Source organism: Ricinus communis, chromosome 4 (assembly GCF_019578655.1).
Source record: "Ricinus communis isolate WT05 ecotype wild-type chromosome 4, ASM1957865v1, whole genome shotgun sequence".
NCBI lineage: Eukaryota > Viridiplantae > Streptophyta > Magnoliopsida > Malpighiales > Euphorbiaceae > Ricinus > Ricinus communis.
Window position 1 is genome coordinate 710235 of NC_063259.1, and position 11487 is coordinate 721721.

At 35.9% G+C, this 11487-nt stretch overlaps 3 protein-coding genes across 3 annotated transcripts; 2 read left to right on the forward strand and 1 right to left on the reverse strand.

Annotated features, from left to right (window-relative positions):
* Positions 1-3429: 3429 nt before the first annotated feature.
* LOC8285363 (probable L-type lectin-domain containing receptor kinase S.5) lies at positions 3430-8196 on the forward strand. The gene is given in 3 exon segments (XM_015716357.3): positions 3430-4780; positions 5995-6869; positions 7264-8196. Coding segments are annotated over 2 exon segments (2127 nt in total). The 5' UTR covers positions 3430-3486; the 3' UTR covers positions 6828-6869; positions 7264-8196.
* Positions 8197-8424: 228 nt separating this feature from the next.
* Positions 8425-10009, reverse strand: LOC8285362 (transcription termination factor MTERF6, chloroplastic/mitochondrial). Its single transcript, XM_002514346.4, has 2 exons — positions 9853-10009; positions 8425-9532 (listed from the first exon to the last, which is right to left on the reverse strand). Exon 2 carries the CDS (start codon positions 9525-9527, stop codon positions 8526-8528), a length of 1002 nt encoding a protein of 333 aa, XP_002514392.2. The 5' UTR covers positions 9528-9532; positions 9853-10009; the 3' UTR covers positions 8425-8525.
* A 21-nt stretch (positions 10010-10030) lies between these two features.
* Positions 10031-11237, forward strand: LOC8285361 (pentatricopeptide repeat-containing protein At4g38150). The gene has a single exon (XM_002514345.4). The coding sequence runs from the start codon at positions 10183-10185 to the stop codon at positions 11122-11124; it is 942 nt and encodes a 313-aa protein (XP_002514391.1). The 5' UTR covers positions 10031-10182; the 3' UTR covers positions 11125-11237.
* The last annotated feature ends 250 nt before the right edge of the window (positions 11238-11487 follow it).

Sequence of the window (11487 nt, forward strand, 5' to 3'; positions counted from 1 at the left end):
GGTAATAAATATTATAATTGTTCAGTACTTTATTATTTAAAAGTGATTAATATTAATATTTTCTTTATTTTGTTTGTATTTGTAGAAATTTTTCACTTGGGACTCGAGGTACGAGGACCAGCTCCAACTAGCTTGGGATAGGCAAGTAACTGAGAAATACCATGACATGGTATCCAGCTAGAAAAGGAGCGGGAAGTGGCCTCGATGTATCGCAGAGGAAACCTAGTCCTACTCTACTAGAAGAGACCCGAGGTAAAGGCAGCCTTTGAGGCCCACAACAAGAACCGTCTCAATGAGGTTATCGGCCCTGGTACAAACCCTGCTCATCAAACTGCTGGGTCAAGGTCGACTATCGACCACCGGCAGGCATTGGTAAGAATGAATATGTTATACTTTATTTACAAGTATTAATTTAATTTGTAACAAATAATGAATTTTAATCTAATCATCCTCTTTTATTCAAGACAGGGAGTTGGTGTTGCGAGCCTACCGCTTTTAAGTTGTTTTGCCGGTTGCACAGCAAGACGATAGCCAGTTCATCGACAACAAATCCTAGCATATTGTTGTAAGTCACTTGTAACATATTAAAAAATTTCAATTAATATTCCTCCTATTTCAATTTCATATGATAATTAATTTTAATTTTTGTCCATTACAGGATACTATTGAGGCATGGACAGCTGTTGCTTCTCAGCCTAGCGAGGGTTCTTCTAATCTTCCACCGGTTGACATGTCGCAGCTATTCATCGACATCATCGGTAGGGAGAAGAAGCAGCGCATATACGGGCTGGGTTCAGAGGCATCCACCTTCATCCAGCCCGTAGCTCTGGCAACTCTAGCAGCCTCTAATCGATCACGGGAGGCGCTCAAATGCGAGATATAAGCGGAAGCCAATTCAGGAGTACAACACCCGCATAACAGATCTCGAGTGGACGATGCAGTACATAGTTCATATGCTTGGTGATGGCTTCATTCCAACAACTGTGACTACTCCTCCAGCTGGTGCATCTATGACTGCTACCCCGACTCCTCTAGCTCGGGACCATGGTGACTCCTCGTCCACTAGCTTCGATTAGAGACTTTTCTGTTTATACTTCACATTATTATTTTTGTATAGTATTTTGACTTTGCATTTTTTGTATATAATTATTTATATTTTTCAATTTCATAATTCTTGTTTCTATTTCTATTTATAAAATATGCTAATTAAATTAAAGATTTAAAATTACTAATTAATTTTTTATAAAAAATTAATACTTATATTTAGCGACAGCTATTAAATAAATATTTTTTTAAAAATAGAAAAGATAACGACGGATTGGCGACGACTTTTTATTAAAATAAAAATAAATATAACAACGATTAGCGATGAGATTAAATAATAAATTTTTTAATTTTACTATTTAGCGACATAATACTGACGGTTTATTTACGACTCGTTTTTCTGACAATTTAACGACGACACCATTTGTCGATAAATGAAGATACGACGCTTCATAGGCTACACCTTTAATGACGGCTGACTTAGGCTATGGCAACGGCAATTGTCATCACAACATATACCGACGGATACTATAGGCGTCATTAAATATGTAGCGACCCCATTTATATCGATGGGTGAAGACCATCACTATGTTGTCATTAATTCACTTTACCGACGCAATTTCCACTTTTACAAATAGAAACTTCCATCGCTAAACATTATTTTTTGTAGTGTTGGTCAACCTGTATTAATAATATTGTTAATCAATTTTTTTTATCATTTTGAATTTTAAACTATTTTTAATAGGATTTTCAATATTTTATATTTGTCTTTTTCTTTAATTACTCAATAGTATAATATATTATTATTCTTTATTAATTAGTCTATTATTATATTATATAAGTACTTAATATATAAAATTATACATAATTAGTGAATAATAAATATAATAAATACATATAAATATCACATATCTCATTCCCTCACAAGAGTAATGCCATTTCTTTACTCATTAGAGTAATTTCTTTTATTTTCTTTTAACATATTAAAAATAAACTTGCTTTTATAAATCATGAGAAACAATAAAACTCAAAAATACTATTTTATTAGTTTTATTTAAAAACAAGAGATAAAATATAAATTCTTTTTAAAAAAATTATGAAAGCAATAAATTTCAACTTGTAATATAATAACTATAATAAAAAGTAAGATTCTACTTGTCATTGTCCTTATATGGTAACCACCCATTAAGCGCTCCCATGACGATTATTCCCATTTCTGTCCTCATTGGAATTATTTTTATTGTATCCTTTAAATATTAAAGATCTACTTGCTTTCATATAATACTAAAAAATTTGAAAGTCAAGCTCAATGAATTAAATAAGACTATACTTTTCCATTTTTCTTGTATAAAAAGCAATAAACAAAATGTGAAGAATTAAAAAAGAAAAGTAAAACTACAATTTCTTTTAGGCTTGAAATTGTTGACTTGGGCCAGGTTGCTTTGACTTGTTAGGTATGGGAAAAAGGGTCATTTTACCCCCTAAATTTGTTCTAGAGGATCAAATAAGGCATAAATAAGCTTTTAGATTAAGAAAAGGAAACCATGAGTTTGTTTAAATTGAATCATTTGAGTCCAATCTACATGCATATATGCACTAGATGCCTATGTGAAATTTCTCTTTTTTAAATACTAGTGTTCTAAATCTGATATAAAAAAATATCTAGCAGTGTTTCCTCGAAACTAAAATTTCATTTTTTATTTAATTTTAATTTTATGTTTTTCTTTTTCAAGTTTCAAAGATTGATTGATTAGGATTTTAAAGAATCAGTTGTGTTTCAAAACTTAACTGATAATTCAAAGAGGCTGAAAGGAAAGAGGTCTGACTTGAAAGAGTGGAGAACAATGTTATGTACTAGTTTAGCTTGCCCTACTTCTTGCGTTGAGCAAAAATGGTGGCGGGGCGGAGACATCAATTTGCTATTAACTCTTAAAAAGAGTAAAAAAATTTATTTATTTTTAGATTTGTTATATTTTTTATTTTTGAAGAGTGATTGATTATTTATTTATTTATTTATTTTATATAGATTTTCATATCTAAATATGAGATCTTTAAAAACAATAATCTATAAAAAATTTAATAAATTAAACCTAGGGATATGTATTTCACAGCCTCAAGATTGGAGTCAGATGAGCCAATTTGGACAAGCTCATGGCATTATTTGATCCAAAAGCTTATTTCTGCCTTATTTGATCTCTTGGAACAAGTTCGAGGAGCAAAATAACCATTTGTCTCTATGAAATGGGTTGCAACTGATAATTCAACAACTCCCTCCAAATAAACAAAGGAAATAGCATTGGCATGTTCTAAAAAGTTTGAAAATTATTATTAAAAAGATTTGGCCATTATTTGATTATTTTATAACTTCAACTTTAATCCACATCTTCATTTCCTTCATTTTATTTTCTTCTCTCTGTCTCCGTCTCTCTCTATCTAGAGCAGATGAACCAAATGGGTCTTATTAGAAATGGGATTTATGTAGTTCTCATCATCATCATTTTGAATCATCTTGGGTTCATAGCTGCAGCATCCCTTAAGCAGAAGAAGATCAACTTCACATATGAAAGTTTTCCAATGCATAATCTAAATTTCTTGAAATTTGAAGGGAATTCGACCATCTACAATCAAGCTCTTCAGTTAACTCCAGAGACTCTCAATAAAGCATTCCTTCAGACTCACTACAACAAGTCTGGCAGGATTACGTATCCTCATCCCTTCAGGCTCTGGTCATCATCAGGAGGTGATCAGAACAGCATACTGGCATCCTTCAACACTAGTTTCCTGATCAATATTTATCGGGAACCAGAATGGGATGCGGGTCATGGGTTGGCTTTCATTATAGCTCCGAATTACAGCATCCCCGATGCAAGTTTTGGGCAGTGGCTTGGCCTCACAAATTCATCCACGGATGGTAGCCCTGACAATCACATCCTAGCAATTGAATTTGATACGCAGAAGCAAGATGGTATTGATGAAATTGATGGAGACCATGTTGGGTTCAATACCAACTCTGTCAGATCAAAACAGTCTGCCTCACTTGATAAACACAACATCACACTATCTCCTCCGCCCCCAGGTGCTAACTACAGCGTCTGGATTGACTACAATGGCGCAGCTAAAATCCTGGAGGTTTACATAGTGAATGAAGGAAATGCTAAGCCACAAGAACCTATTCTGAGGGAGAGCATAAACCTGAAGGACTACCTGAAACAGGAATCCTACTTCGGGTTCGCTGCTTCCACAGGTGATCCAGAGATAGAGTTAAATTGTGTGCTGAAATGGAGATTGGAGATTGATGACATCCCAAAGGAAGAATCGGATGACAAACTTGGAATGAAGATTGGTGTTGGGCTTGGTGTTTCAGGAGGAACAATATTAGCAATATTGGCAGTGTGTGCATGTGTTTATCATGCAAGGAAGAGAAGGTCATCAGAATCAGAATCAGGATCAGGAGCAGGAGTAGTAGAAGATTTGAAAAGGTTGCCTGGAATGCCAAGGGAATTCAAGTACAAGGAATTGAAGAATGCAACTAACAAGTTTGATGAGAGTATGAAGCTAGGAGAAGGTGGATTTGGAATTGTTTACAAAGGTGTTCTTTATGATAAAAATCATACTAGTGCTACTGAAATTGCTGTCAAGAAATTCTCCAGAGACAACATCAAAGGCAAAGATGATTTCCTTGCTGAACTCACAATCATTCACCGTCTTCGCCACAAGAATCTTGTCCGCTTAGTTGGTAATACTTTTATTTATTTACTTATTCATTTTTGAGTTACAAGTAAAACTAGTTCAAATTGAAGCAGTAGGTGCATGTCTCAATTTGAACTAGTCTTATTTTAAATTCTTTTTTTCTAATTTTGAAAATAACTTTTGAAGGAAGGGATTTTCTAAAAACTGATTTTACAAAAAACAAAAATGTTTCAAATCTGGGCATATCCTATCAATGATAGATAAAAAGTTATCTCATAAATAATATTATATGTTTTATTCCTTGATAACTTCAAAACTTAATTGCAAATTGCAAGTGATAGAGGTGCCATTACAAGGATTTCTGGGTGGTTGGCCAGCCTAATAGTCAATAAAAACCAACTGACTTTTTTCTTTTCTTTTCTTTTCTTTTTTCTTTTTCTTTTTTGGGTTACAAAATAATAATACCAACTGAATTCTCAAGATAGTGTCCTCCTGCATTCTTTTATTTCCTTCTCATTTTCCCTTTTACTTTAGGATCCCCTTTCTACATTCAATTTTTTTATTGAGCCTGGTGTGGAATCACCATCATTACACATGAATTCTTAGTATGGCTGCTGGTCTAGCGATCCCTCCTAGCCGCCGCCTAGAGTGCAGCCTGCCTGCTGAAGACCGTAACATAAGTAACTCAGTGCTCCATACGGGGGAAATGAAAGCAGAATTCGTTCGGATCCTCCCACATGTTCAATCTTTTTTTAGCGGTTAAGGAAAACAAGTTGTAGTTCATTCCCTTTTTGTACTCTTTCTTTGTTTTCTTTTCCCACTTGCAGATTATATTAATATCTTCAAATTGGTTTCAATTCAGATTCAAATAATCAATAATGAAACGAAATTACTAGTTCTATCCTTGCCCTTTGCCATAATTCACCAGAAATATATGCTGGACTTTTGGTGAGAGTTCAAAGAAAAAATATCATAAATAAAAAAAATAAAAGTCTTATGGTGGTTTATTTTGAATGTTATTTCTTAGGAGTTGAAAAGAAAAAAGTATAAATAGATAGAAGAAAAGGGATTTGATCATTTTGCTTCTTCCTTACTTGCACTGAACATGAACTTGAAAAGAACTGCCATATCCGCAGGGGCTGGAATCTGCCCTCAGATTATATGTGAAGGCCAAGTTGATTTTCTTTTTCTGCAATGCTTTGTTTTTTTTCCTTTGTCAAAAGAAGATTTCAGTTCTTATGAACAATGCATTCTTTTCAGGATGGTGCTATTAGAAAGGGAAGCTTCTTTTAGTTTATGATTTCATGCCAAATGGAAGTCTAGAGAAGCATCTATACGAGGCTCCACAGCAAGACAAGCTGAACTGGAGTCGCCGGTGCAAGGTGCTAACTGGGGTAGCTTCTGCATTGCATTACCTGCATGCTGAGTATGATCAGACAGTCATTCATCGAGACCTCAAAGCTAGCAATATCCTGCTTGATAAGGATTTTAATGCTCGGTTAGGCGATTTTGGCCTTGCCAGAGCCCTTGAGAATGAAAAGAACTCCTATGCTGAACTAGGATTAGGGGGAGTTCCAGGTACCATAGGATACGTCGCTCCGGAATGCTTTCATACGGGAAGGGCTACCCGGGAATCTGATGTGTTTGGTTTTGGAGCAGTAGTTCTTGAAGTTGTGTGTGGCAAAGGTCCTGGAATGAAGATTCATCACAACCAGCATCTTTATTCCTTGGTTGATTGGGTTTGGATGTTACACCGCGAAGGGCGCATTTTAGAAGCTGTTGATGAGAGACTTGAGAATGATTATGTGAAAGATGAAGCAAATAGGCTTTTAATTCTAGGGTTGGCATGCTCACATCCTATTGATAGCGAAAGACCTAAAGCACAAGCCATTGTCCAAATTCTATCTGGAGCTTTGGCAGCTCCCCATGTGCCTCCATTTAAGCCTGTGTTCATGTGGCCTTCCTTAGCTAACATGGGAGACACTCATAGCTCACTCTCATTGTCTGGAATCTCATTGTCCTCTCAAAATAGTGGTGGCAGAATACAAAGTGATTCCAAAATTCAGAGGATATCATCTAATCTCCCAGTTTAGAGATGCACATAGCTAAACCATGGAGTTCTACTTCTACACAAGGTAGCGAGTGATCCTTTTTTCACACTTCTTCAACTGAGATTGGTTTCTGTAAAATACCCATTTGTTTTATACTTCTAATAACCTTAAGCATCATTAGGTTATTAAAACTTGTAATTATTTTGCTAGACAAATTGGAGTTGGACTTAAGCTGATTAGATGTGTTTATCATGTGAAAGTTAGACCCAAATAGAAGTAACTGATCTTGTAAGCTTGCAGTGTGATGCATCAAAACTGTAGAAAATAATATTAGAAAGAGTGACTTCACATTTATGCTATCTTCTTCTCAAGAACATTTTTAGTCTTTGTTCTCTTTGCAGATTTCATATCTCAGAATAGACTAGACTAGAACCATCTCTAATTTCATATTTCTTCTATCTTTCGTTTCAAATTCTAGCAGCAGTATCAAAGCCTCTATATCCTACTACGGGTCTGTGAGGCAAATATAGAAAAATCATTCCTGGAGGAGAGAAAAAGAGAGCAAAAACCAGGAAGAGGGCTCAAAAAGAGATTAAAAAGTTGTTAAGAAGATCAGAGTGAATACTCTTTCAGAAGTTTGAAGGCAAAACTTTTTTTATTAATGAAGAGTCATTTGTGACCTGAAAACGCTCTTAGCAATATAATTGATTACCAAGCTTCAAGCATAAGAGCAAAGGCGTCTGAAGAGAAAGCTGAAGGTGCTTTCCAAGCAATGCACAAGAAATAAAAAGGAGTCGTAAACCAAGTATAACAAGACATACTGAGGGAACAAGACAGGAAAGGGCAATGAAGCTTCAAAAGGAGCTGCCAAGAAAGTTAGTTCCCTTGAGGGTTTTCGGTTTTCCAAGAAAGATAACCATGCTGAGAACAATTATTGGTTTAAAGATAAAGAGAAGCCTCAATATTTAGTAACAAAAGAGAGACTTCTCCCGTTTGTACTCTCTTTCTCTTAAAAAGATCTAGTCTTATTCTCTACATATTTAATATCTCAGAAAAGACCAGACCAGAACTAATTCCATAATTCTTTTCAGATTACAACATGGGCTACCACAAAAATTCGAGCATTTTTGTATATCAGTCTCATTATTGCAGTACTTGAAATGTACATTTGTTTGTAATTGAGGTGCACAATTCTTAGGGTTTGTTATTTTGTTGTGGTTTGGCTGGCAGTAGTTCAATAGTCATAGAGGAAAAGGTTATGGTTCTAGAGGTAAGACATGTAATAGAATGCACATGAATTTTCTGCGCCACTAATGTACAAGTAATGTGAGTTGTATAGTCATGAACTTTCAATAGTGAATTTCAAAGGGAAAGGACTGAATATGTCAACTGTACCTTGTGAATTTTAATATCCAAACAGCTTGAAAGATGAAAAACTTCCACCAGTATCTGGAGATTTCAGCTTCGGATCAGTCCTGCAAAACTATAAATTACCATGTTTCATAAAATATGTGGAGAACTTACCCTTCAACTAAAGAAAATCTCCAATAAGCCAAGGCATCTTGTTGCTATGACTGCAGGAAGGTGTAAAATTAAGCCTTACAGGCACAGAGCTTAATTACAGAAGAGCAAATAGATGTCAGGGAAATCGAGTTCTCATTGATCTGCGCAAATTCATGTACAAATTAAATCCAGTCACAGAAATAGGAAGTTTGCCTAGACTGAAAGAACAAACTAATCTCAGGAAGAAACTTCAAGCAAACCAAATTTCAGTAAGAACTTCTTTTCATTACAATCCAGCATCTCATTTAAGCTACAATCTACTTTCTTCTGTTTCAAGAGTCTGTGCCGTGACTCCAGTGTCTTCTTCAAACTGTGCTGAAAGAAGTTGGGGTAGGCAGCAGCTTCATCAATTGTTCTCCCCATTATGTCGACCAAGAACTTGATCCTAGGTTCCAAAGAATTTCTAATGCTCTTGATCAGAATTGGAGGATAACCAGTCACCATAACAGCTATTTGTCTATCCTGAAATCCACATCTCTTTAAATAAGCAAGATTGGGTTGAAGGATTTTGTTCACATCTCTACACAGAACTTCAGGGAAGTTCATGACTACTGTTTGAAGATTCAACTCTGTCAGGCCAACTGACTTCAGGAACTCTGAAGTAGGCCGCAACCTTTTGTCAACACTGTAACCCATAATGAAGGGGTGCTTCACAAGCACTTTACCAATCATTCCATCTCCACTAAGGCCGAGACCAGCAAGAAATTGCACAATCTCTGTGAGCTTGGATTCAATACTGTAGCTGATGAGCCTTGGATTAAGCAATATGATCTTACCAAGTTGCTTTTCAGAAATTCCTAGTGCCTGTAAGAATGCCAAAAGGGGACAGAGCTTCTCTTCAAGACTATGAGACAGTATGTGAGGGAACTTGGTTATAGCAGAAGCAACATCATGTGGTCTTGTAGCCAGCGTAGAAAGACACTCAACCATTGGAATGAGTTTCTCGTTGAGGCCAAGTGTAAGGATTTTGGGGCACTTTGAAATGACACAAGGGAGCTTTCTCTCTTGGATTCCAACACTTTTGAGATAACTCCAATTTTCAGATGCTCTTTCTCTTTGCAGACCCTCAAGGCGCTTGCACTTTCTGAACATTTCATGAATGCTCTTATCATCAAAACCTTTATCCCTGAAAAACCACGTGAGGCTACTCCCATTTGAACAAGTGCTGGCCATTTCCATATCACCTGACAAGAAATAAACAAAGCACATCAAGGTCGAGCTAAGCTAGCAACTAATGCAAATAAATGTCCAAAGAGAGAGAGAGGGCTAGAATTCCAATTAGCTTCGACAGAAATCATAAACAGCAATCATTACTCATCAGACTGATAAAAAAAACATTACCCATTTCAACATTTTGCACACAGGTGTTTACATTAATATGGGAATTGAAGTGAAATTGAATAGCATAACAATGATGTGTCCTGAATTTAGGTAACCAAATAAAATTAAAATAAGAAACCCAAAAATAAAATTTGCAAGGAAGTGATAGAATCAGAAATTGTACCTGATGTGAAAAGGAAAGAGAAAATGGACAGCAAGAACCTGAAGCGTCTCTAATTTGAAATAAGCGTAAGCATAAGAATGGCACTGCAAAAACAGAGAAAAGAAGGAAAAGGCCTTATCTTCTCTTTAAAAACCCAGCTTCTCAGTCGCTCTCTATATGATTTTTCACTTAATGGATAAAAAGACCATCTTGCCCTTGTCTTTTAGCCTCTTAATCAACTAGCACTAGCAGGCAGGACTGCCTCGGTGGACAAAACCCTAACCTTACCCTTAACCTAAAACCCTCTGTTTTTTTTTTTTTTCTTTTGTGAAAGAGATCAGCAATCTATCAATGGATTCAGTGTGGAAGCTGATGAGAATGAAACCCAATTCCGTTACAGAAATTGTAAGGTGTTTCAGCTCAATAAGAGAAACAAGAGGCAGTTTCAGTTTGAATGGTGAAAGAGACGATGCATCAAATGTTGATAATTCACCTCCTCACCCCATTCCTAACAGGCCCTTAAGAGGCCAAACTTCTTTCAACCAGTCTCAATCTCAATCTCCAAGAATTCCCAGAAGAAATACCAATCAAAATCATCTGTCTAGTGATGATTTTCTCGAGAAATTCAAGCTCAACAAGCGTAATCACAAGGATGAAATCCCTCATCAAATAAATAATCATACTTCTAAGGATGAAAACATCAATAAATCTTCACCACCGCCTCCTCCTCCAGACGCCAATGATATCTTCAACAAGATGAAAGAAACAGGGCTCATACCAAATGCAGTTGCAATGCTTGATGGGCTATGCAAAGATGGTCTTGTTCAAGAAGCTATGAAGCTCTTTGGTCTAATGCGCCAGAAAGGTACTATCCCTGAGGTTGTTGTTTACACTGCTGTTGTTGATGGGTTTTGTAAAGCACATAAAACAGACGATGCCAAAAGAATTTTCAAGAAAATGATCGATAATGGCATCACTCCCAATGCTTTTAGCTATACTGTGACGATTCAAGGATTGTGTAAATGTAATGCGGTTGATGATGCTGTTGATTTCTGTTTCCAAATGCTGGATGCTGGTCACTCTCCCAATGTTACTACTTTTGTTGGTTTGGTTGATGGGTTGTGTCGAGAGAAAGGCGTTGATGAAGCTCAGAATGTTATTGAAGATTTGCGAAAAAAAGGGTTTTACATTAACGGTAAAGCTATTAGAGAATTCTTAGATAAAAATGCACCTTTATCTTCTGATCTTTCTCAAGCTATCTTTGGAAAGAAACCATCACAAATGCCTTTTTGATCTTATAATTTCTTGCTATCTACTGCACATTGTAAGTGTTTTCTCTGCTCACTTCGGTTCCAATCATTTATCTTCATCAATGCAAGCCCTCTTTCTTAACTTTTTCTCTTTAATATATGTCTCAACTTTTGATCCTGTTAAGAGCTAGTTGTGGTGTCTCTTTTATGAATTGTAGGATACTTCCTTGAAGCAATTCTATCTTTGTGGTGTTATGGAAGTAGAATGCTATATTTGATTAGTAAAAGTACTTATTACTAAGCATAGTCGCCAGCTGGGTAATGTAAAGTAGCACACTTGCAAGGTGTAGCTAATTAGTAACTGTAGGGTTGTAACGAGGTCAAAGATATCATTATAGAAAGAATT

Bases quoted from the DNA above. Each gene is read 5' to 3' on its own strand.
- LOC8285362 (XM_002514346.4), bottom strand. From the start codon at position 9,527: ATGGAAATGGCCAGCACTTGTTCAAATGGGAGTAGCCTCACGTGGTTT.
- LOC8285361 (XM_002514345.4), top strand. From the start codon at position 10,183: ATGGATTCAGTGTGGAAGCTGATGAGAATGAAACCCAATTCCGTTACA.